General features: G+C 43.0%; 1 protein-coding gene across 1 annotated transcript in view; it reads left to right on the forward strand.

Annotated features, from left to right (window-relative positions):
- Positions 1 to 27,139, forward strand: part of LOC143806873 (mucin-5B-like) — a 201,423-nt gene that overhangs the window by 111,366 nt on the left and 62,918 nt on the right. The window contains exons 27-30 of the mRNA XM_077287852.1: positions 239 to 282; positions 657 to 869; positions 6,419 to 8,194; positions 14,878 to 15,170. Of these exons, the coding sequence (XP_077143967.1) occupies positions 239 to 282; positions 657 to 869; positions 6,419 to 8,194; positions 14,878 to 15,170 (2,326 nt within the window). The remainder of the gene's footprint in view (positions 1 to 238; positions 283 to 656; positions 870 to 6,418; positions 8,195 to 14,877; positions 15,171 to 27,139) is intronic.

The following is a 27,139-nucleotide window of genomic DNA, read 5'->3' on the forward strand; positions in this document are numbered from 1 at the left end:
ATATTTTTTATTTTAATTCTCTCTTTTACACATTTTTACATTAATGTTGTTTCGATACCGATACCCGATACCACAAAAGTATCGGATCTCGGTATCGGAATTCCGATACCCGCAAGTATCGGCCGATACCCGATACTTGCGGTATCGGAATGCTCAACACTACTCCTAACACTTACTCTGTAGAATATTTTTGTTTGTTTCGTTAATAAAATCCTAAAAATATATTTACATTTTATAGTGCATGCACAAAGAAAGGACTTCGTTGTCAGATGGATGTCAGAGGTAAGTGCTGCACTATAAACCCTCTAAATTTTAGTTTATTGGTATTTAACCATGGAAGTCATCTTTACATTGGGCTAGCCAAGGGCATAGCTTTAGGGGTTGCAGAGATAGCAGCTGCATAAGAGATCAGGTGCTTAAGTCATCACTGCCGCATGAGAAGACCCCTTTATAATAGATCGGTGGGAGACTTAGTATGGACTTTGCAATGGGGCAGTGGAGCTTCAAGTTATGCTTGTGGATACAATATTGTTGACAGGTCCATGGTTATGTTATGTACAATAAAAAAACTTTGCTATTGTGAGGGTGCTAATAGGTTAACAATGAATGTAACTGATAAATGTCCCATAATTTTTTTTCTTTTTTTACATTTGCAGCATGTTACTGTTATTATGGAAATGTGAAGTACAACTACGGAGATATCATTTACAGCACAACTGATGGAATAGGAGGATGCATTACAGCCATATGTTCATCTGATGGAAACATCGTAAGACGTGTATACCAGTGTGTTTCCTCCACCACGGCACCGACCACAACCTTCCATTTTGAAACAGCCAGTAAAATCCCATTGAATATCTCCACACCAGGTATTAATCTCTCTATAACATGAATGTCTCCCACCAAGAAGTAATCATATCTAAAGGCTAATTCAAATAAATATATCTGTTATAGCCACAAGCCAGAGGTTTTGATTGGTGGTGGTCTGAGTTCTGAGCCCCCATTACAAGCTGAAACAAAGAGGCAGAGGTCCTCGTCTCATGTAATTATGGTAGAAGAAACATCCTGATCACACTCCCAGGATCAGCTTAAGCAATTTTGTTTCGCAGCTGGTGGGTCCTCTTAATATATACCAATCAAAACTTCTGACATGTGCCTAGAACATATCAAAATGCACACAGATGAGACTTTTTTAGGGCTCCAGCAACACAAATACATGTGGTGCATGCGCAGTGTCTTTTAGTGATTCCACATTATTAGATCAGCTGGGCTGTCCAGCACTATGTACAGTGGTATGTAAAAGTTTGGTCCGTTCTGGTGAAAATTACTGTTATTGTGAACAATTAAGAAAGTTGAAGATGAAATGATCTCTAAAAGGTCTAAAGTTAAAGATGACACATTTGCTTTCTATTTTAGGCAAAATATATATAGTCATTTTTTACATTTTAAAAATTGCAAAAAGGAAAATGGCTGAAAGTTTGGGTACCTGTGGAGATTTGTGTGCTCAGATAATTTTGACCAAGGTTCCAGACCTTAATTAGCCTGTTAGGGTTATGGTTTTTTATTGTCATCATTAGGAAAGGTCAGGTGATGCAAACTTCCCAGTTATAAAAACCCAGCCTCCTCTAACCTTGTGCCAAAAGCAGCAGCCATTGGTTCTTCTAAGCAGCTGCCTAGCACTCTGAAAATAAAATAGTGGAGTTACACAATCTAGTAGAAAGCTATAAGAAGATAGCAAAGCGTTTTCAAGTTGCCCTTTCCTCAATTCGAAATGTAATTGCAGTTAACAGTAAGGCTGAGTGCACACGTTGCAGAATTAGCATGCATATACCCGCAGAAAACTAGTGTTTTGCAACCGAAATTAGCTTGCAGAATGCTAGAGTTTTCCAAGCAATCTGTAGCATCGCTTGGAAAACTGATTGACAGGTTGGTCACACTTGTCAAACATAGTGTTTGACAAGTGTGACCAACTTTTTACTATAGATGCTGCCTATGCATCATCTATAGTAAAAGGTAGAATGTTTAAAAATAATTAAAAAAAATGGTTATACTCACCTGCAGACCTCAGCGGCGTCCGTTCCTATAGATGGTGCGAGTGTTCAGGACCTTCAATGATGTCGCAGCTTGTGATTGGTCGCGAGCGGTCACATGAGCGGTCTCGTGACCAATCACAAGACCGCGACGTCATCGCAGGTCCTTCACCGCACAGCAGCTATAGGAACCGAAGCGGCAGCATGCAGCTGAGAGGCGGGAACACTCCTGGGGCCATCGAAGGTGAGTATATCACTATTTTTTATTTTAATTCTTTTATTTTTTACCAATTATATGGTGCCCAGTCCGTGGAGGAGAGTCTCCTCTCCTCCACCCTGGGTACCAACCGCACATGATCTGCTTACGTCCCGCATGGTGTGCACAGCCCCGTGCGGGAAGTAAGCAGATCAATGCATTCCTATGTGTGCAGAATCGCTGCAATTCTACAAATTTAATGAACATGCTGCGTTTTTTTCTGGAATGCGATTCCGCTCAGGAAAAAAATGCAGCATGTGCACAAAAAATGTGGATTGCATTCTATTACATAGGATGCTTAATGTTAGCGTTTTTTTCACGGTTTTATAGCGTTTTTATAGCGAAAAACCGTGAAAAAAACACAAAAAATATGCTACGTGTGCACACAGCCTAAAAGTGGAGGTCAAGATAAGGTCTGGAAAAACTAGCAAAATGTCAGTGAGAGCTGCTCGTAGGATTACTAGAGAGGCAAATCAGAACCTCCATTTGATTGCAAAAGACCTTCAGAAAGATTTAGCAGACTCTGGAACTATGGTACAATGTTCTACTGTTCGGAGACACCTGCACAAATGTGGCCTTCATTGAAGAGTCATCAGAAGAAAACCTCTCCTGCATCCTTGCCATAAAATGCAGTGTCAGAAGGATGCAAAAGAACATCTAAACAAGCCTGATGCATTTTGGAAACAAGTTTTGTGGGCCGATGAGGTTAAAATAGAACTCTTTAGCCACAATGATCAAAGGTATGTGTGGAGGAAAAAGGGCACAGACTTTCAGGAAAAAAAATCTCACCAAACATTAAGGGGGTGGATCAATTATGCTTTGGGATTTTGTTGCAGCCAATGGCACCGGGAACATTTCACGGGTAGCGGGAAGAATAGATTCAAGGAAATTTTAACAAATTCTTGTTGCAAACATAACACTATCTGCAAAAAAAAGATGAAGTTGAAAAGAGGATGGCTTCTACAAATGAATAATAATCCGAAACACACGTCAGAATCCACAATAGACAACCTAAAAAGGCACAAGCTGAAGGTTTTACAATGGTCCTCAGAGTCCCTTGATCTGAACATAAATATAGATCTGTGCCTAGACCTCAGAATAGCAGTGCATGCAAGACGACCCAAGAATCTCACAGAATTGGAAGAATTTTCCAAGGAAGAATGCATGAAAATTCCTCAAACAAGAATTGGCTACAAAAAGTGTTTACAAGCTGTGATACTTGCAACATTTCCTAGGTACTAACCATGCTGGGTGCGAAAATGTTTGCATTGGCCCATTTTCCTTTTTGTATTTCTTAAAAAAATGTTTAGCTTAAAATTCAAATGAAATGTGCCATCTTTTACTTCATCCCTTTTAGAGATCATTTCATCTTCAACTTGCTTAACTGTTCACAATAACAGTAATTTTGACCAGGGGTGCATGTGCAAATTATGCAAATTGTCTCTTCAGAGAGGAAGAGAACTAGAACTCTAGTGCCACCTATTGGAAGGTAGCAATCCTTACAGTCAATGTGTACCCTTTATCGAGCCTTGTCATATGACTTAGGATAATAACCAAACCAGAATCTCAATTTGCACTGTGTTTCGGGGTACTGCCCCTCGTCAGTGCAAAGCGGTGATCTGGTTTGGCTGTGTGAGAGGCGTCCGACCGTTATCCAAGAAGTATCATTTCTCGGAGACAGACATGCTAAGCATGCCGAGATGAGGAGACTTAAAGCCGCAATGCAGAATTTTGGTTTGGCTATTATCCTAAGTCATGTGACAAGGCTCATTAAAGGGTCAACATTGACTTGTAGGATTGCTACTTCCAATAGGTGGCACTAGAGTTCTAGTTCTCTTCCTCTCTGAAGAGACAATTTGCATAATTAGCATATTTCCCAGAGGAACATTGCAGCTTTAAGTCTCCTCATCTCGGCATGCTTAGCATGTCTATCTCCGCAAGGAGAAATGATACTTCTTGGATAACGACCAGGACTGTACAAACTTTTACATGCCACTGTAAGTGCACCTACAAGGACAGACTGCCTAATTTACCTAGCCAATACTAAATACTGGATACATCCGGCATAAAAATGGCAAAACATGCAATAAAAATGTGAAAAAGATGTATAAAATACATAAAGTATTTTCTGATATTTTGGTCAAAATATGCAAGCCTGCAACCCACGTCAAGGGTCCTCATTGTCTTTCGAGTCCCAACACCAAATTCAAATGATAATTTAAAAAATATGTTTTTAAAGGTAGTTGTACTTACCAACACCAAGTCACAATACCAATGTACTACAGGATGCAGCAGACCCCCATGATAAAGGTGGGGGAAGCACAGGTGCAAAATACTGATTAAACAACCACTCACAAACCTACCATACATGGAATAAATTGTTGCCAAGTATTATAAATCCTAACAGATGATCTGTCACTAATAGGCTGAAAGCTAGACACTGCACCACATGTACTGGGTGACTTGCGCCCCATTGCAAGGCTCCTTTGTGTGCATTTATATTAGTAAACAAACACCCCTCTCTGATAAATTGGTGCGTAAGTGGTTGTTTTTATCAGTATTTTGCATCTGTGCTGCCTCCGCCTTCATCATGGGGGTCTACGGTGTCCCATAGTGCACTGATATTGTGACCTGGTGTTGGTAATTAAGCCTGCTTTTTTCTGTGATTTTTTTAATGATACGTCCTTTTTGGTGAATAACAAATCAAAATGCTTTTAAAAATTGAAGTCCCCCTTTAACCATTTTCCGACTAGACAGATTTTTGTTTTGTAACACTTTTGCTTTTTTCCTTCCCCTCTTTCAAGAGCCAATTTTTTTTTTTTTTTTTGCTGTCCCCATAACCAGGTCAGGGAGCCAATAGATAGCCTTTGCTAGCCTTGTGCCTTCTATACCTTTGTACTCATGTGAATATGCTTCGAAGAAGATTTTAAATATTCATTACAAAATGAAGAAGAGATTAAATGATCACCGTTCAAGTCCTTTAGGGATAAAAAAGGAAAAAACAGTATTAAAACGTTAAGAAAAATCTTTGATTTACCCCATTTCTCAATAAAAAATCAAATAACAGAAAATATTTTTTCACTTGATTTTTCATATGCGGTATATCTGCATTTGGCATTGTCATGTTTGCAAAACTCTGAATTATTAAAATGTAAATAATTTCATCCTATATAGAAAACAACATAAGGATACATTCCCACAATGAGATTGTCATAAGTTTTTAATGTTGCAGATTTTCTCCACCATTTCTCTACCCAGTAAGTAAATTAGGCTACTAGCATTTTTCAAAAATACAGTATGCAAGGTAAAAACTCACCAAAAACGTATTGTGGGAACGTAGCCGAAAGCAGTCTCTAACTGACAAGTCACTGCAATATGAATTACTTAAAGGGGTTGTCCACTATTAGGACAACCAATTCTTGATCAAAATGTTTGGCCCCTATAAAGTAATAAAGCCTAAACTCACCTCCCGTGTCGGCGGTGTTCCTGTGGTGTTGGCACTCGCATGGAGTTGATGTGACACGTGATGTCAGCGCTCAAACATCACTGATGTCACTGTCCCCGCCTTCGAACAAATAGAACATGAAGCGGAATTCCAGGCTGCAGCTGATCTCGAACTTCCTCTTCCTGCTCAATTCGACAAGAGGCAGGGACAGTGATGCCAGCGCTGATTGGGCGCCACCGTCATGTACCACAACAACAGCACGGGAGATGGAGTGCTGACACTGCGGGAAAGACGACGGCACGGGTGGTGAGAATATGCTTTATTAATTTTTGGAGGCTAAGCGAAGGGTATGAGAAGTTGCCCAAGTAGTGGACAACTTCTTTAACAGTGAGAGACAAGATGCAGTCATGGGCTGGAGGATAGGTAGAGAGGCAGGAAAGCTGTAAGTGTTGCTCCCACCCACTGTGTTTACAGTTCATTAGCATATAATTTCAACAATGCATTTCTCTAAAACAGCAAAATGGATTTCTACGAGAAAGGTGAGGATTTATTCAGTTTTTAAGCACCTTTACATGTATGCCATTAGTTTTGGGTATAAAATCCTGTTGACAAGTTCCATTTAATGTGTATTTTCACACATGGTTTTTATTCATGTATTTTAAGCTAGTTTACTTAATATAATTACAGAGCAAACGTTATCAACTTCTGTGAAGCCTCCTGCAACCATACCTCAAGTAACAAATCACAGCACTCCATGTAACAAAGAGAAGTGCACTTGGACATCATGGATTGATGAATATGTCCCCAGCTTTGATACACTTGATGGAGATTTTGAAACCTTCGAAAAGATTAGAGCTGCTGGAATCAAGATATGCCAAAATCCAAAAAACATTAAGTGTAGAGCGGTGGATTTTCCAAATATGACTATTGAAGAAGTCGGCCAAGTAGTTACCTGTAATGTCACTCATGGTCTAGTTTGCAATAACAAAGATCAGATCAAAAATGTTCCTGTTTGTAACAACTACCAAGTACAAATCCTTTGTTGCTATTGGGAGGATTGTGAACACCAGCATTCAACTAAATCTGTTACAACCATTACATCAAGCAAAGTGAGTTGCATACCAGTTTGTGAGTGGTCTCAGTGGTTTGATGTAAGCCTCCCTGGCTCCAACAGAAATGGCGACTTTGAAACTTATAAAGACATTAGAAATTCAAGATTTGAAATCTGTGAAGAACCTAATGATATTCAGTGTAGATCTGTTGATTATCCAGATATTTCCCTGGAAGTACTTCAACAAAATGTGCACTGCAATGTCAGCAATGGTCTTGTATGTTGGAATGAGGAACAAACTGGTCCCTTTAAATATTGCTACAATTATGAAATCCGTGTTTACTGTTGTTCTGGATGTGAATCAACAAAGTCTATACCTACTAAACACTCAGTGAGCACTAAACATGTAACCACACCTTCAAAAGTTACTCCGAGTCTTCTTCAAACAACAAAGACCATAGTCACATCACTGCCTGAATCAACAAAGTCTATACCTACTAAACACTCAGTGAGCACTAAACATGTAACCACACCTTCAAAAGTTACTCCGAGTCTTCATCAAACAACAAAGACCATAGTCACATCACTGCCTGAATCAACAAAGTCTATACCTACTAAACACTCAGTGAGCACTAAACATGTAACCACACCTTCAAAAGTTACTCCGAGTCTTCATCAAACAACAAAGACCATAGTCACATCACTGCCTGAATCAACAAAGTCTATACCTACTAAACACTCAGTGAGCACTAAACATGTAACCACACCTTCAAAAGTTACTCCGAGTCTTCATCAAACAACAAAGACCATAGTCACATCACTGCCTGAATCAACAAAGTCTATACCTACTAAACACTCAGTGAGCACTAAACATGTAACCACACCTTCAAAAGTTACTCCGAGTCTTCATCAAACAACAAAGACCATAGTCACATCACTGCCAAGAGAGTCAACAACATCTTTCAAAACACCAACAGCTGTTAAAGAAGTCCAGACATACACATCAAAGATATCAAAAACAACTGGAGCAATAACAACATCACTTGAGAAGACAACTGAAAATCCCACATCACTCCCTACACAAAGACCAGTAACATCAAAACCTATAAAAGTATTTACAACTTCACAAAATCTTGTTTCCACACAAACCATTAAACCCCCAACAAAATCTGGAGAAGTGACATCGACTTTTCAAACTACTGGCAAATTAACTTCTGCAAAGTCAAGTACTGCTTCCCATAAGACAACTACTGAGTCTGAACATGAAAGCGTAACATCGGAAAGACCTGGTAAAGTTACTGAGGTGTCTACAGAATCCCATAGAGAAACTTCTCAACCACCAACAACTTCCAAATCGGTTTCTATAATAACTCAATGTATGTGCAATGTCAAGGGAGCTTTGTTTCCTCCAGGTATGTATTTCTGTAGTATATGTGATTTAAATATTTACTTACTATCATTAAAGTTGAGTATTTATAGCATGATTTTATCTGAAGACATATTTAAATGAACAGCTTACCATTGGATGAAAACTTGTGGTAGTAAGTGCATAGCCCAATAAGTTATTAAAATGTAACGAGAGATTGCGTGCCCTTCGGGAGCGTGCTATGATTACGAACCACACAATGGGGTGTAACCACGCAGCAGACTGACCTCACAATGGGGTGTTCCCATGCACCAGACTGTGCAGACTAATAGCAAACATAAATACCTGGCGTACCTCTCCTGCCACTCCTACCTTCCGTATGAAAAAGCTCTGTAGTTAATACTGTTTGGGTAGAGCTGTCCGATAGCGCTATCCATGAAGAAAGTGAATGGGTAGAGCTAGCCCATAGCCCTATTCCTACAGGAAATTAACGGGTAGTGCTATCCGATAGCGCTATTCCTCAATGTTCCTAAGCGCAAGCTATTTCACAAAGTTGAGCGCACTTGGCATCTGTCTCCAAGGCCCTGCCCATGCCCAATGTTTGTTCCATAGACCGTGGCTAGGAGTTAGTCCCGCTTTTGTGTACAACATTTTTTGGCTAACAATTGTTAAAAAGCTTAAAAAAAGACTTCTTTGCACACACAGTTGACAGTTAACCATTTGTCAACGTTAGGAATAAGGGTACCGTCTCACAGTGGCACTTTGATCGCTACGACGGCACGATCCGTGACGTTCCATCGATATCCATACGATATCGCTGTGTCTGACACGCAGCAGCGATCAGGGACCCTGCTGAGAATCGTACGTCGTAGCAGATCGTTTGGAACTTTATTTCGTCGCTGGATCTCCCGCTGTCATCGCTGCATCGGCGTGTGTGACGCCGATGCAGCGATGTCTTCACTGGTAACCAGGGTAAACATCGGGTTACTAAGCGCAGGGCCGCGCTTAGTAACCCGATGTTTACCCTGGTTCCCATCGTAAATGTAAAAAACCCCAAACACTACATACTTACATTCCAGTGTCTGTCCCCCGGCGCTGTGCTTCTCTGCACTGTGTAAGCGCCAGCCGGAAAGCAGAGCGGTGACGTCACTGCTGTGCTCTGCTTTCCGGCCGGCGCTGACACAGTGCAGAGAAGCACAGCGCCGGGGGACAGACACCGGAATGTAAGTATGTAGTGTTTGGTTTTTTTTACATTTACACTGGTAACCAGTGTAAACATCGGGTTACTAAGCGCGGCCCTGCGCTTAGTAACCCGATGTTTACCCTGGTTACCCAGGGACCTCGGCATCATTGGTCGCTGGAGAGCTGTCTGTGTGACAGCTCTCCAGCGACCACACAACGACTTACCAACGATCACGGCCAGGTCGTATAGCTGGTCGTGATCGTTTGTAAATCGTTTTGTGTAACGGTACCCTAAGTTTACCTTGCTTCTGTGTCTCAAATATTTTGACCCTTATATGTTGGCTTTTCCTTCCCCTGGAGAAAGCCACATATAACTGCCCATGTGAAAACACAGGAAGAGGCAAATAAATTCCGACAATATCCAAGGACTGTCCCTGAGATTTATTGATGGTCATTACAAAAGCCAACATGACAGGAAACTGAAGCCATCGCATATGGACTGGCAAGTTTTATCTTTGGAAATCAGATTAATTCTTGGAATAAGAACTGTCTGACCCTTTGCTTTTCCATTTAAAGCAACAGCATGAATAACGTTTGCTTTTAAGCTTTTCACAAAGGCCACGCTTTCTGTTAAGATTACACAGGAGCATAATTACATCTCCTGGTTTCAGCTTTTAGTTCATGAGGAGGCATCCCAGTGGGATTCAAAGAGTTAAGGAACTCTACAGGGTAATCTGTGAGAATCACACCCTCCTCTTCTGCAATTGTGTCCACGGAGCGATATGTTGAGTGGTCACCTTGAACTTGACTAAGAATTTTGTCGTTCAAGGTGTGAATGTCATCATTCAGTGGCGTAAGAATTGCTTTATTGGCAATTGCTTCTACCGTTGCATTGGTAATCTCAATTGAGTTGCCAAAAATAGCTGTAATTAAATCACCCTCTTCAATAAAAGAATTTGGGATTTCAATTGTATCTTCTGGTAGACCATATATATTTGACAACTCTCCATTGCCAAGTTTCAGTAACCATGAGTTGTACTCAACTTTGTCCTGAGACGTTCTCATATTCTGTTGTAACTGGAACCGTGAAAACTGATTCCAGGATTTTGAGTATTTAATGGTGGACTGTACAATTTGGGCTCTTTTTCCACCTTCCACTATTGGTAGGGTTTGACGAAAGTCACCACCGTTTATGAAAAATTTTCCACCAAATGGTCTTTTTTTTCCACATATGTCTTGGAACAAATTATCCACAGCATTCATATTAAAACAGGGAGTCATTGTCACTTCACCCCAAATAACGACAGATGACTCCCTAAGCTCCTTTGCTTGAAGTGAGGTTGGCTTATTTTTTGACACTGTGGTCTCATTTGTTGTAATTCCAAGGCCAAACTTGGAATGGTAGGTGCTACCGTTTTGTAGTAATGTAGCCGCCAATCCAGTGGAGGCTACTGAGCAAATAGACTTCTTTTTTGCTTGTAGTGTCTTGTGCAAGGAGTTGGACAAAAATGTCTTCCCACTGCCTCCTGGGCCGTCCAGAAGAAAACAGTGTGAGCTAGTGTCGTCTGGCTGTGATGCAGCATTGACTGCTTGCATAATTGTATCGAAAGCTGTCTGAGCTTCATTAAGCATAGCTTTCAATTGCTCAGCCTCCTGCTTTATTACATCATAATTCTGTTGGTCCAGTATTTCATCTGGAATATTTACTGGAGTTGGCAATCCGTAGTCAGCACAGGACTTTTTATTGCTTAAAGGGAACCTGTCACCACGTTTTTGGAATATGGGATAAAAATAGCGTTAAATAGGGGCAGAGGTGGGCGTTACATTAGTGTGTTTGTTATGCGTTTATTACCCACCTAAGTTGCCGAAATACCTTTGCAAAGTCTCCATTTTCGCCTGTCAATCAGGCTGGTCTGGTCAAAAGGGCGTGTTGTCTTCCCCCAGATTTTGCGTAGTTTTCCGTTGGTGGCGTAGTGGTGTGCGCATGTCCAAGGTCCCGAATCCTCTGCCAGGGGATTTAAAAGAGCGCGCTGTTCGTTATTTCATTGGTGATCGGTGGGCGCGGCCATCTTCCTTTGGCCGCGCGTGCGCAGAAGCGGCGCTCTGCTGGCCGCGGCTTCAGGAAAATGGCCGCCGCGATATCCATCTGCGCACGCGCGGCATCCCGCGGCCATTTTCCTGAAGCCGCGGCCAGCAGAGCGCCGCTTCTGCGCATGCGCGGCCAAAGGAAGATGGCCGCGCCCACCGATCACCAATGAAATAACGAACAGCGCGCTCTTTTAAATCCCCTGGCAGAGGATTCGGGACCTTGGGCATGCGCACACCACTACGCCACCAACGGAAAACTACGCAAAATCTGGGGGAAGACAACACCCCCTTTTGACCAGACCAGCCTGATTGACAGGCGAAAACGGAGACTTTGCAAAGGTATTTCGGCAACTTAGGTGGGTAATAAACGCATAACAAACACACTAATGTAACGCCCACCTCTGCCCCTATTTAACGCTATTTTTATCCCATCTTCCAAAAACGTGGTGACAGGTTCCCTTTAAGAGCACTTCATTAATATCACAAAGAGCCAGTTGCTCAGCAATTTCTGGAGTATACCGCCTGGTGTAATCCTCCATAAATTTGGTTGTATATTTTTGCCATAATGCCAATGGTTTAGCTGGTTCCACATATACACAATTTATAGCAAATAATTCACGAAGTTGATAGGGCATTTGGAAAGCGATTGCATCCGTTATACCTTCTTCCCATTGGGAATCGTCTTCCAAAAGATGAAGATCAATGCACACATTTTTATACGTGTCATGTATGACTTCATTGGCAGTCCTTAAGTTAGCATAAGACTTTGCTCCTCTTACGTGAAGTGAAAGGAGTCTTAGGTAATACAGCTCACCATCTAAAAGAGACTATATACATTTGGGCAATTGGTTTCCCAAATTGAGTCCGGTGTTTATTCCATCTTTCTGGTACAGCTTTTCTATCCCAGACCTAGTGTTCAGGGATTTCACTGTACAAATACTGATGGGCGGAAGCGTCAACTCTGTTGAGCTCAAAATAAGCCTGCAGAGTAGATGCTTTTGAGTCCGAAATAACCATATCCACATTACCATCTTCGGAAAACACTTGCTGCATGTTTTCAAGGTGAACAGAAAGCCTTTTAATGGTATGTGAAGCATCATGCATTTTATTTTTTCTGAATCTCCACATGCCCTCAGGGATGCTTATATACCAAGAATCTAGGTACATGGCTGGTTCATTCCAGTTTAATGTATCAAACTTGATATTGGCACAGTCATGTCCTTTGTATGCATATTTGAAGCACATATCTCAACATTGTTTGGCTTCCAATGAAAGTGGATGGTAAAATTACTGGTGTCCCAGCTTTTAGCCCTTGGTGTAACGCAGCATTATGGATGTGATCCATAACGCCGGCATAACTGTCGACACATAATGCCTTTTGATTTTGTTTTATATATTCGATCCTGTCGGATTCAATTTTGACGTAACGGTCAACGATAAATTGTTGCGTCAACTTCCCAGCATTTAAAAGGGGATTGAACTCATCACGAATGGCAAGCCTGTATGCATAGTACTGCAAGAGGGTGATTTTTTCTTGACGATCTTGATCCACTGGTATGGATGGTAGATGAATGTCACCAATTCCTTGATGTTGCACACTTAGGGCAATTGGAGTTGTCAAATTTATTGTCCACCCACTGTCCCCATATGGGAAAAGAAGTGGATACGTCATTGCATCACACTTTCTGTGAAGAAATCTGATTTGAACAGTTTGGTTTTCACTTTTGAGGTGAACTCTGATGTCCTAATTAAATGGGAGTTCACCCATTGCATTTTGATAAATTCTAGCTACTTCATTGCACCTTGGTGCATTGTAGCGCCTCTGGCCATCATTGTAGTAATTTATAATTGGCATTGTTATTTCGAGTGGATCGTGATTTTCTAATTCAGCAATCCTCTCTTCCTCTATTTCAAATTCCCTCATCATTGTGAAGGCTCTTGCGAGTGGGTTAATTGCTTTCATTTTCTCTCCAAGAGATGATAGCAGTGCTGGGAGGCACTTTTCATTTGCTTGACTTCTTGTACCTAATGCTTCTTCACTGTCCAAGATATAAATCTGGGCAAACTTGAGAGTACTACCCACAGTGGAATGCAATGGGACAGTTCTGTGGTAAATTTGTCCATGAATTCGAAAACAGTATGGACCATGCCCAGGAGGTGGCGCTACTTGTGCTCCCATTGATGCCAAAGCAAGCAAGCTATTTATTGCCTTATATTAGCCATAAAGTTATTGGAGTGCTGATGCTCTCCTTTCATCAACTTGACTAATTGATAATCCATACGAATGGGACGTAATTGGATGCACCCTCTCTTGCAGCAGGAAGGGAATGCTTTGTCCTGAGCCATTTTGTCTTTGAAATTTTTAGATTGGCAGAATTGACATCGAAATGTCAGTTCGCCAGCATAGTGCTCTTCAATTCTTGTCTCATCAATTTGATTGAGAAGTCCTCTAGTCGCAAATGTAACTTGCCATCGTCGAGAGGCTCTTGCATTTCGGACACGTATTCTATCTTGTTCTCTTTTTTGTGAAATATGTGCATCACTTTGTGCACTGCTTGTTGCTCATTGTCGTGCAGCATTAGATGCTCTACGTGATTCAGTTACTTCATTCGTTTCTCTTGCTCTGGCCGCCCTCTGTCGGGCTGCATCAGCAGTTCTTCGACAATTTTGTTCATATTCTGCTTCATTAAGATGCAGGTTACGCATCCATATGCGATTCGCTTCTCTACTTGCAGCAGCGGGCTCAATTTGATCCATCCTTGCAATGTTGCCTCACACTGTTGCCTCAGTGTTGCCTGAGTGTTGCAAAAAAGGCTTATGCCTTAACTCGCCAGGGAGAGCTCCTCTCCTTAGGTATCCATGGCTATGCCCAGGCAGTTAGATGCTAGTGGTAGTAACTATGGATACCTAAGTTACTGTTCAGCTGTGGATGATTCATTGTGCACAGACACACGGACATGTCCAAATTAGGTATATTGATAGAGTATTCAAAATGTCTAAGTTTAAACCATGATAATGGTATCTTGCCACTGAATTTCATCCTTCAAATTATGTATTTGCGAATGTACTTCATTCAAAGGCACATCCAACAATAACTTTATTTAGACAATTAGTTCCTCCGTTACTGAAAACTCAGCATTTGAACTGATTTGCAATTGAGACTGTAGATGTGAAGCCTCTGACACTGTAGCTCTATTCCATACCCAGAACTGCCTACTCCTACCCCTAATTGGGGTGTGAAATCCTTCTGAGAGGTTTACTTTAATGCCACCTGTGAAAAATAAGATGTAAAGGGGATAATAGCAATTGGACAGCTACAAACTAACTATCTTTATGATAGTTGGGAATTCATGATAATTGTGTAAGTTCCTATGAGTCATGCTGTGTATAAAGATGTTATGATGCCAAGTGCCACGTAGATATGTACTATGTTATTGTATAAATGCTTCTGTTTTACAGACCAAGAGATATACAGCACCTCTGATAATGCAGGCTGGTGTTTCTATGCAAAATGCAATGAAAACTGCCAGGTGGAAAAACACAGTGAACAATGTCATAGTTCTACCATCCCAACTTCTACCAGCAGTACCAAGCCCACCGAAACTGTTACTTCCAGCACCAGTACTCAGACTATAAAGATGACATCTAGCACTACAAACATACCAGAAAAAAGCACCAGTACCTCAGTATCAACCACAGTCAGCATCAGCACTACCAACCCTGGGTGCAATAATCTTATCCCACCACGGATGGTATGTATTTTCTGGACTCTAAGTCTCAGAATGAGGCAACCTTAGCCTTTATTGGTCCTTTGACGGTGATGTTGATTATATGTATACATATACAGTACAGACCAAAAGTTTGGACACACCTTCTCATTTAAAGATTTTTCTGTATTTTCATGACTATGAAACTTGTACATTCACACTGAAGGCATCAAAACTATGAATTATCACAAGTGGAATTATATACTTAACAAAAAAGTGTGAAACAACTGAAATTATATTTTATATTCTAGGTTCTTCAAACTAGCCATCTTTTGCTTTGATGACTGCTTTGCACACTCTTGGCATTCTCTTGATGAGCTTCAAGGGGTAGTCACCGGGTATGGTCATCCAACAATCTTCAAGGAGTTCCCAGAGATGCTTAGCGCTTGCTGGCCCTTTTGCCTTCACTCTGCAGTCCAGCTCACCCCAAACCATCTCAATTGGGTTCAGGTCTGGTGACTGTGGAGGCCAGGTCATATGGTGTAGCACCCCATCACTCTCCTTCTTGGTCAAATAGCCCTTAGACAGCCTGGAGGTGTGTTTGGGGCATTGTCCTGTTGAAAAATAAATGATGGTTCAACTAAACGCAAACCGGATGGAACAGCATGCCGCTGCAAGATGCTGTGGTAGCCATGCCGGGTCTAGTATGCCTTCAATTTTGATTAAATCCCCAACAGTGTCACCAGCAAAGCACCCCCACACCATCACACCTCCTCCTCCTTGCTTCACGGTGGGAACCAGGCATGTAGAGTCCATCCATTCATTTTTCTGCGTCCCACAAAGACACGGTGGTTGGAACCAAAGATCTCAAATTTGGACTCATCAGACCAAAGCACAGATTTCCACTGGTCTACTGTCCATTTCTTGTGTTCTTTAGGCCAAACAAGTCTCTTCTGCTTGTTGCCTGTCCTTAGCAGTGGTTTCCTAGCAGCTATTTTACCATGAAGGCCTGCTGCACAAAGTCTCCTCTTAACAGTTGTTGTAGAGATGTGTCTGCTGCTAGAACTCTGTGTGGCATTGACCTGGTCTCTAATCTGAGCTGCTGTTAACCTGCTATTTCTGAGGCTGGTGACTCGGATAAACTTATCCTCAGAAGCAGAGGTGACCCTTGGTCTTCCTTTCCTGGGGCGGTCCTCATGTAAGCCAGTTTCTTTGTAGTGCTTGATGGTTTTTGCCACTGCACTTGGGGACACTTTCAAAGTTTTCCCAATTTTTCGGACTGACCTTCATTTCTTAAAGTAATGATGGCCACTCGTTTTTCTTTACTTAGCTGCTTATTTCTTGACAAAATACAAATTCTAACAGTCTATTCAGTAGAACCATCAGCTGTGTATCCACCAGACTTCTGCACAACACAACTGATGGTCCCAACACCATTTATAAGGCAAGAAATCCCACTTATTAAACCTGACAGGGCACACCTGTGAATTGAAAACCATTCCCAGTGACTACCTCTTGAAGCTCATCAAGAGAATGCCAAGAGTGTCCAAAGCAGTCAGCAAAGCAAAAGGTGGCTACTTTGAAGAACCTAGAATATAAGACATAATTTCTGTTGTTTCACACTTTTTTGTTAAGTATATAATTCTGCATGTGTTAATTCTTAGTTTTGATGCCTTCAGTGTGGATGTACAGTTTTCAAAGTCATGAAAATACAGAAAAATCTTTAAATGAGAAGGTGTGTCCAAACTTTTGGTCTGTACTGTATATCTAGTATATCTAAATATGCACATCTATGCTGTAATTGTGTGTGTGTGTGTTTGTGTGTGTGTGTGTGTGTGTGTGTGTAGATAGATAAATGTACTGTATATACAGTGGGGAAAATAAGTATTTGATACACTGCCAATTTTGCAAGTTTTCCCACCTACAAAAAATGGAGAGGTCTGTAATTTTTATCATTGGTACACTTCAACCGTGAGAGACAGAATCTGAAAATAAAAAACAAAAATTGCATAGTATGATTTTTAAATAATTAATTTGCATTTTATTTCATTAAATAATTATTTGATTATTTGATCACCTACCAAACTGCAAGAATTCGGGCTTTCACACACCTGTTAGTTTTTCTTTAAGAAGCCCTTCTACTCTACATTAATTACTTGTATTAATTGCACCTGTTTGAACTCACTACCTGTATAAAAGAAACCTGTCCACACATGCAATTAATTACTCTACAACCTCTCCACCATGGCCAAGACCAAAGATCTGTCTAAGGCCCCAGGGACAAAATTGTAGATTGGCACAAGGCTGGCATGGGCTACAGGACAATAGGCTAAACAACAGAAATACAGGCAAAGGTGCTTACCTGTCAAGGCCTTGAATCAAATGCACTATCATGGTGCAGCGGTCCCAAGTAAAGATGGTGATTACACAGGTGCGGTAATACCAAATGAGACAACCAGCCTACAATCAGGAATTGGCCATTTGGCACACCAGTGCAAACTAATAATCTGCCGCAATGTTCACACAGAGAATGCAAAGCATCTGGGTCATAGCCTGTTAGTAACGCCCTATGGCGGGCTGCCCAGTGCTAACTGTAATGCGTCCTGTGTGAACAGAGGCCACAGTCTACAAAGCCATCTGGGCCCAACTGCACCCATAAAAATTAAAACAAATTAAGTGCACAAAAACATATCAAAATATGTAAGGTATTAGTTAATATTATGGCTGCAATACGTATGCTGGCAACCCATGTCAAGGGTTCCCATACTTGCCAGCCCTACAGCAAAAACCACAAAAGGAGGAAAAACAGGATAAAACCTCTACTATTCTAGAAAAGACAACAGAAAAACAGGCAAAGGTGCTTACCTGTCTAGGCCTTGAATCAAATGCACGGTACAGCGGGCCCAAGTAAAGATGGCATCTACACAGGTGCGATAATACCAATGAGACAGCCAGCCTATAATCAGGGATTGGCACACCAGTGCAAACAAATAATCTGCAGCAGTGTTGACACAGAGAATGCAAAGCATCTGGATCATAGCCTATTAGTAACGCTCTGTGGTGGGCTGCCCAGTGCTAACTGTAATGGACAATAGGAAAGCAGCTTAAGGTATCGTCACATTTAGGGACGCTGCAGCGATCTAGACAACGATCCCGATCGCTGCAGCTTCACTGTGTGGTCGCTGGAGAGCTGTCACACAGACCGTTCTCCAGCGACCAACTATGCGAAGTCCCCTGGTAACCAGGGTAAACATCGGGTTACTAAGCGCAGGGCCGCGCTTAGTAACCCGATGTTTACCCTGGTTACCAGTGTAAATGTAAAAAAAAACAAACACTACATACTTACATTCCGGTGTCTGTCACCCGGCGCTGTGCTTCTCTGCACTGTGTAAGCGCCAGCCGGAAAGCACAGCGGGGACAGACACCGGAATGTAAGTATGCAGTGTTTTTTTTTTTTTACGTTTACGCTGGTAACCAGGGTAAACATCCGGTTACTAAGCGCGGCCCTGCGCTTAGTAACCCGATGTTTACCCTGGTTACCAGGGGACTTCGCATAGTTGGTACCACTGGTTACCAGTGAAGACATCGCTGAATCGGCGTCACACACACCAATTCAGCGATGTCAACGGGAGATCCAGCGACGAAATAAAGTTCTGGCCTTTCTGCTCCGACCAACGATGGCACAGCAGGATCCTGATCGCTGCTGCCTGTCAAACTCAATGATATCGCTAGCCAGGACGCTGCAACGTCACGGATCGCTAGCGATATCGTTCAGTGTGAAGGTACCTTTAGTGAGAAGGCAACAACTGTTGATACAATTATTATAAAATGGAAGAAACAAAAGATGACTGTTAATCCTCATTGGTCTGGGGCTCCATGCAAGACTTTGCCTCAGGGTGTAAGGATGATTCTGAGAAAGGTCAGGAATCAGTCCACAACTACATGGGAGGGCTTGATCAATGACCTGAAGACAGCTGGGACCACAGTCTCAAACATTACCATTGCTAACACACTATGCTATCATGGATTAAAATCCTGCAGGGCATGCAAGGTCCCCTTGCTCACACTAATACATGTCCAGGCCCGTTTGAAGTCCACCAATGATCACCTGGATGATTCAAAAAAGATATAAGAGAAGATTATTTGGTCACATGAGACCAAAAGCATTAAGTTACGTACCGGTAACGATATTTTTTGGAAGCCTATGACAGCACCGCAAGAGAATCCACCCTTCAGGAACAGGAAACCTACAGATACAAAAGGGCGGCACCTCTCCCATGCATCAGTTGGATTGCAGAGCTTGAGAGGACCTCCATGGTTAATGGCACATGAAATATATACAACTTTAACAATTCACCCACATGAAAACTTATAAGTGGAGGAAGTGCGCACCCACACGTTTAAAGGAGGGAACTAAGAGTGCTGTCATAGGCTACCAAAAAATACTGTTACTGGTACATAACTTAATGCTTTATTCAGACTTCCATGACAGCACCACGAGAGAATTACAGAGATGTAAAACTAGCTTAGGGAGGGACTACAGCCTGCAGCACCCTTAACCCGAAGGTGAGATCAGAAGAAGCACCCATGTCTAGCCTATAGTGGTTAAAAAATGTGCAAGGGGATGACCACGTAGCCACCTTACATATCTGGTCAATGGAAACTCTAGATATTTCTGCCCAAGAGGTTGCCATGGCTAGGGTAGAATGCGCCCTTAAGTTTTGTGGAGCCGGAACGGCACCTGCTGTATAAGCTAGAGAGATAGCCTCCCTAATCCATCTTGCTAATGTACACTTTGAAACTCTAAGACCCTTTCTAGTGTCCTGGAAGGATATGAATAAGGCGTCTTTTTTCCAGGGATTAGTGACAGAGAGATACTCTAATAGACATCTTCTAACATCTAAAATATGAAGTTTTTCCTCCTTTTGGTTAGTGGGGTTAGGGAGGAAGGAGGGGAGAACTATCTCTTCTGTTCTGTGGAAGTCAGAGGCATCCTTGGGCAAGTAGGTTGGGTCTAGCCTAAATACTACCCTGTCGTCCAAAATCTGCATGTAAGGAGGCATTCCAGAGAGTGCTTGGATATCGCTTATTCTACGTGCTGATGTAATAGCTACCAAAAAGGCTACCTTGAGGGATAGAATCTTAATTGAGGCAGATACCATGGGTTCAAACGGAGCCTTCGTCATAACCGTAAGGACTAAGTTCAAGTCCCATGGTGAGCACCTTACCCTGTGTATGGGCCTAGATCTGCCAGCTGCTTTAATAAATCTGGATATCCAGTAATTTTTAGCTATATCAAAATTAAATAAGGCACCAAGGGCCAAAACCTGCACTTTCAGGGTACTAGTAGCCAGACCTAATTAAAGACCCTTCTGCAGGAATTCTAGAATCTGCTCTATAGGCACCCCCTCTTTGGTTTTAAGGTCAGAAATAGCTAGAAATTGTCTCCAGGTTCTAGCATAGATTTTGGTTGTAACTGATTTCCTACTTTTCAGAAGGTTGTCTATTAGATTGGGGGAGAATCCTCTATCCCTCAATAATGCCCTTTCGAACTCCATGCTGTCAGGTGGAGACATGCTACTCGAGGGTGATTGACTGGACCCTGGAAGAGAAGATCTGGAAGATCTTGAAGTACCCAGGGATCGCAGACCGACATTGTTCTCAGCCATGAAAACCAAGCCCTTCTGGGCCAGAATGGGGCAATTAGTATAATCCTTGCCCTGTCTTCTCTAATCTTCCTTACCACCAGAGGTAACAGGGATAATGGGGGGAAAGTGTAGGCCAGATTGAAATCCCACCTTCGGAGGAAGGCATCTACTATAAGGGTTTTTTTTACCCCAGATTCAGAGAACAGAATTGTTTTACTTTTCTGTTCATCCTTGTGGCAAAAAAAGTCTATGTCTGGTTGACCCCCACATGTGGACAATCTGGCTGAAGATAGCTCCATTCAGAAACCACTCTCCCTGCCTTAGGGCTCCTTCCCACTTGCGAGAAATACGTCCGAGTCTCGCAGGTGAAAACCCAGCTCTGGCACCGGCACTCCAGAGCAGAGCGTGCAGCCGCACAGCAATACATGGAGCCGCACGCTCTGCTCCCAAGTGCCGGCGCCACAGCTGGGTTTTAACCTGCGAGACTCGGACGTATTTCTCGCAAGTGAGAAGGAGCCCTTAGTGTGTTGCGGCTTAGAAAGTCTGCTGTGGTATTGTCTTTTCCTCTTATATATAGCGCTGTCAAAGATAGAAAATGTCTTCCTGCTGTCTGGAAAAGGCGTTCTGCTACTTCCATCAGAGCTTCGTATCGGGTCCCACCTTGGTTGTTGATATAGGCCACTGTCACCTGGTTGTCCGACAGAATTCTGACATGGTGACCCTGCAGGTATACAAGGAGTTTTTTAACTGACAGCTCTACCGCTGACAATTCCTTCAGGTTGGAGGAACTTTCTACCAGGGGATTCCATTGTCCCTGGATCACAATGTCCCCAATATGGCCCCCCCATTCCAAGGGACTGCCGTCTGTAGTTACTATATGGGATATGCGATTCTCCCAGGGAACTCCTGAGGACAAGTTATTCTTGCTAAGCCACCATCTTAGGGAACTTAAAGCAGACGGACGCAATGTTATTTTTCCGTGTAGGGACTCCCACAGGGCTCTATGATTAAATAAAACATCTCTTTGAAGGGCTCTTGTGTGAAACTGAGCCCATTTTATGGCCGGAATACAAGATGTTAGGGAACCTAATAGGGATATGACCTCCCTGAGGGTCATGGAGGGTCTATTTATTGCCCGCAAAACCTGATGACGAATGTGAATAATTTTATCAGCTGGCAGATGACATTCTTGATTTTCTGAATCTAAAATGAGGCCAAGAAATTGCTGGATCTTCAAGGGTTGTAAACGAGATTTTTCACAGTTTATCAAACAACCCTAGTGTTCTAGAATGGCTATAGACCTTTCTAACTGAGAAAGACAATGATCTGCCGAATTGCCTATAATCAAGAAGTTATCTAAGTAGGGAATAATCAAGATGTCCGACTCTCGAAGGTGGGCCATGACTTCAGAAATTAAAGGGACACTGTCACCTGAATTTGGAGGGAACAATCTTTAGACCTAGGGGCGGGGTTTTCGGGTGTTTGATTCACCCTTTCCTTACCCGCTGGCTGCATGCTGGCTGCAATATGGGATTGAAGTTCATTCTCTGTCCTCCGTAGTACATGCCTGCACAAGGTAATCTTGCCTTGTGCAGGCATGTACTACGGAGGACAGAGAATGAACTTCAATCCAATATTACAGCCAGCATGCAGCCAGCGGGTAAAGAAAGGGTGAATCAAACACCCGAAAACCCCACCAATAGGTCTAAAGATTGTTCCCTCCAAATTCAGGTGACAGTGTCCCTTTAACTTTGTGAAGACTCATGGTGCTACTGAAAGGCCAAAGGGGAGTGCTCTATGCTGGAAATGCCATCCATGGAAACAGCTACTCTCAAGAAGCGTTGATAATCTGCATGAATGGGCACATGGCAGTCTGCGTCCTTTAAATCTAAAACCACCATAAAACAGTTTTGAAACATCATTTTTATTGCTGAGCCAACTGTTTCCATTTTAAAGGGTCGAGCTACCAGAAACCTATTGAGAGACCAAAGATTGATGATAGTCCTGTAACAGTTATCCGGTTTCCAAACCAAGAACAGGGGAGAGTAAAAACCTCTACCCTCCTCAGAGGACCCTTTTATGGCACAATTTGACAATCTCTGTCTCCAGGGCACACTGTTCTATCTGAGAGGGACGGACAGGAGTTATCTTGAAGTTATCCCCTGGGGCCGAAACAAACTCAAGCTTAAGGCCATGTGCACACGTTCAGTATTTTTTGCTTTTTTTCGCGTTTTTTCGCTATAAAAACGTGATAAAAACGCAAACAAAATGCTTACATATGCCTCCCATTATTTTCAGTGTATTACGCATTTTTTGTGCAAATGTAGCCTTTTTTTCCGCGAAAAAAATCGCATCGCGGAAAAAAAAGCAACATGTTCATTAAAATGCGGAATTGCAGGGGATTCCGCACACCTAGGAGTGCATTGATCTGCTTACTTCCCGCACGGGGCTGTGCACACCATGCGGGAAGTAAGCAGATTATGTGCGGTTGGTACCCAGGGTGGAGGAGAGGAGACTCTCCTCCACGGACTGGGCACCATATAATTGGTCAAAAAATAAGAATTAAAATAAAAAATAGTCCTATACTCACCTTCGATGTCTTCCCGCCTCTCCGCTGCATGCTGCCGCTTCGGTTTCTATAGCTGGTGTGCGGTGAAGGACCTGCGATGACTTCACGGTCCTGTGATTGGTCGAGACTGGTCATGTGACCGCTCACGTGACCGCGACCTCATGGAAAGTCCTGAACCACACCAGCATCTATAGGAATGGACGCCTGCAGGTGAGTATAACCATTTTTTTTAATTTTTTTATTATTTTTAAACATTCTATCTTTTACTATAGATGCTGCATAGGCTGCATCTATAGTAAAAAGATGGTCACACTTGTCAAACGCTATGTTTGACAAGTGTGACCAACCTGTCAGTCAGTTTTCCAAGCGATGCTACAGATCGCTTGGAAAACATTAGCATTCTGCAAGCTAATTACGCTTGCAGAATGCTAAAAAAACGCGAAAAAAACGGGGAAAAAAACGCAAAAAAAAAATGCGGATTTCTTGCAGAAAATTTCCGGTTTTCTTCAGGAAATTTCTGCAAGAAATCCGGACGTGTGCACATACCCTAAATCCTGCGGATATTATGCACTGCACCCAACTGCTGTTGGTGATACGAGACCAGGCTGGATAAAAGGCCGACTATCAACCCCCTACAGGGACAGCTAGTCATTGGGATGTTTTTTTCCATTGCCGCGACAAACGCATAAACATGAAGCCAGTACCTCTCTTCTTCTTGTCATCCCACTTGGAACAGTCCCTTGACAGTCTTCTCTTACCGAATTGTCTCCTGCTGAAAGGACATTGGTAAGAGGAGGAAGCTTTGTTGGAGAATCTTTTTTTTTCATCCCCTGCTTAATCCAGTAGCTCACACGGGATGGCACAGAGCTTAGATTTTACTTGAATATTGCCTGGCCAGCATTTTAACCACAGCGCTCTGCGGGCTGCATTGAAGAGACCCGCTGCCCTTGCCGCCATCCTGACTGAATCAACTGAGGCATCCTACAGAAAGACCGCAGCCTCTTGAATTGTTGGAAGGGCCCCAAGAATTGTCTCCCGAGGAGCTCCCTCTTTTATTTGAGACTTGAGTTTGTCCAGCCAGACCATCATAGATCTAGCAGCACAAGTGGATGCCACTGCTGGCCTCAGGAATCCAGCCACCATCTCCCTTTAAGAAAGATGTCCGCCTTTCTATCTAGGGGATCTTTAAGGGTCCCCGTATCCTCAAAGGGCAGCAAAGATTTTTTTGATGTCTTGGCGACCGCTGCATCTAATTTAGGGGCTTTATCCCAGTTATTAACAGCTGGGTCATCAAAGGGCTATCTCCACTTGAGAGACAGAGGCAAGGAGCCCCTCTTTTCCGTCTTCTTCCACTCCCGAAGAATCAGACCTTGATTCTTTTCATTCAAGGGAAAGGATCTATGTTTCTTTTGATCCAATCCCTTAAACATGATGTCCTGCATGGACAGTTCTGGTCTGGGTTTCACTATCCCCATTGTTCCCCTGACCGCCTTTACAAGTTTATCCACACGGTGTAGGGGCAGGCAGGAGCGGCCTGAGTCTTCCTCAGATGAAGAAGCTGAGAAGGATGATTCAGGGGAATCCTCAGCCCTCCTCCAGTCTACCGATGAATCGGATCCTGGAAGATCCTTTTGCCTAGAACTTTCTCCTTAAGTCAGGGATTTTATGGACTCCCTTACTTCTGTCCTGATAATGTCCTTCAGACTTGAGGTGAAGTTGGGAGTCTCTTCCACCACCTGTGGGGGATACTAATGGGCAATATAGACTATCTAGAAGCTAATGCTGCTCCCCCTCCTCCTTCCTGAGACATCACCATCTGTTGGATACAGGAGGGCATAATCTTTTTGGACAAGAGTCCGTTAGGGTCCGGTGCATTATCTGTGCATTTCTTCCCCTAGGAATAAAAACATAAGGGGGAGGCTGCATCACTGAGTGAACATTCACGAAGATCACTTACCAGTGTATGCAGAAATAGGTACCGGAATACAAGGGGGGAATTTATCAGCCGATGTTGCTGTTTGCCATCTGGAAGAACTCCTGCAGCTGGATCGGTCACTCAACTGGCCACGACTTGCACCATCCCGGCTTTTCTGTCGGGCTTGAGGCTTCTCTGTAGAATGCTGATCTGCAGCTTCCTCCGGCTGCAGTGGTTGCAGCTGTTCATAATCCAATGCTAGGAAAATGGGCCAGAAGCATGGATTCCCCTGCCTGTCAGCCATATATATCTCCCCCTCCGGTATCCGTGTCAGCAGATGATGCTACGGCTCTCCCTGGCATCCCCCACCCCCGCAAGTGCCTTAGCTAAAGTGGGACCGAAATTAGGGTTCCCATCCCTTCTGGATGGTGGCCGCCATGTTTCTGCTGCCAAAAATCCCCCACGTATGCACAGAAGGGAGCCGGTGCCAATGACCCGGAAGCACCCATCGGCCCCACCCCCAATGTCACCCGGGGCCTCCGATGGCACCAAACGCATCAGAGGCCATTCCAGGATGTCTGGAAGAGATCCACATGTGCCCCCGCAACAAAACACCTCCAAACCCGGAAAACCATGGAGCCCCCGCACAACCAGAGCCACAGGGAGCTCAGGAAAATACTTACCTTGGCGCTGGCTACTTCTGAAGATAGCGATCCTCCGAACCCCACTCCCTGCTGCTCGCACACTGCTATGTCATCCATCAAGGACCACTATGGCGCTTCCAGGACCCTCATACTGGGCCTGGGATCCGATGTCCTGTAGGCCTCTGTTAGAACCAGTCCCATCAGGATCAGGAAACCAACTAATGATGCGTGGGAGAGGTGCCACCCTTTTGTATCTGTAGATTTCCTGTTTCTGAAGGGCGGATCCCCTCTCTCTTGGTGCTGTCATGGGAGTCTGAATAAATAGAACTTTTTGGTATCAACTCTATTCGCCGTGTTTGGAGGAAGAAGAACGATGAGGGCAACCCCCAAAACACTGTCCCAACTGTCAAACATGGTGGGGGAAACATCTTACTTGTTGGTACTTTTCTACAAAGGGGAACAAGGCCTGCACCGTATTGAAGGGAGGATGGATGGGGTCATGTACCGCCAAATTGTGGCCAACAACCTCCTTCCCTCAGTAAGAATATTGAAGATGGGTTGTGGCTGGATCTTCCAGCATGACAATGACCCGAAAGAAACAGCAAGGGCAACTAAGGAGTGGTTTCGTAAGAAGCATTTCAAGGTCCTGGAGTGGCTAGCCAGTCTCCAGACCTGAGCCCAATAGAAAATCTTTGGAGGGGGCTGAAATTCAATGTTGCCAAGTGACATCCAAGTAAAAGATCTGGAGAAGATCTATATGAAGAAGTGGGCCAAACTCCCTGCTGTTGTGTGTGCAAATTTGGTCAAGAGCTACAGGAAACATCTAACCTCTTTAAAAGTATTAAGTTCTGTTTTTCCATCGTATCAAATACTTATTTCAGGCCATAAAATGCAAATTAATTATGTAAAAATCACACAATGTGATTTTCCAAATTTTTTTTTAAAGGTTCTGTCTCTCACAGTTGAAGTGTACCTACGATAAAAATGACAGACCTCTCTATTCTTTGTAGGTGGGAAAACTTTAAAAATCGGCAGTGTATCAAATACTTATTTTCCCCACTGTATATATTGTAGCAAAGCCAGACAGGACTGGATTAAATCCTATCACTGTAAGACTTAATTAGATGGACCTGGCTAGTTTTGAGTAAGAACCAGGGCCTGTGTTAACTAGGTGTGTCAGTCTGCTGACTAAAGCAGAGTCGAATGTGCTGAAGCTGGTGAGAGACTAGCTAAAATGT

The sequence above is a fragment of the Ranitomeya variabilis genome, chromosome 2 (genome assembly GCF_051348905.1).
Source record: "Ranitomeya variabilis isolate aRanVar5 chromosome 2, aRanVar5.hap1, whole genome shotgun sequence".
NCBI lineage: Eukaryota > Metazoa > Chordata > Amphibia > Anura > Dendrobatidae > Ranitomeya > Ranitomeya variabilis.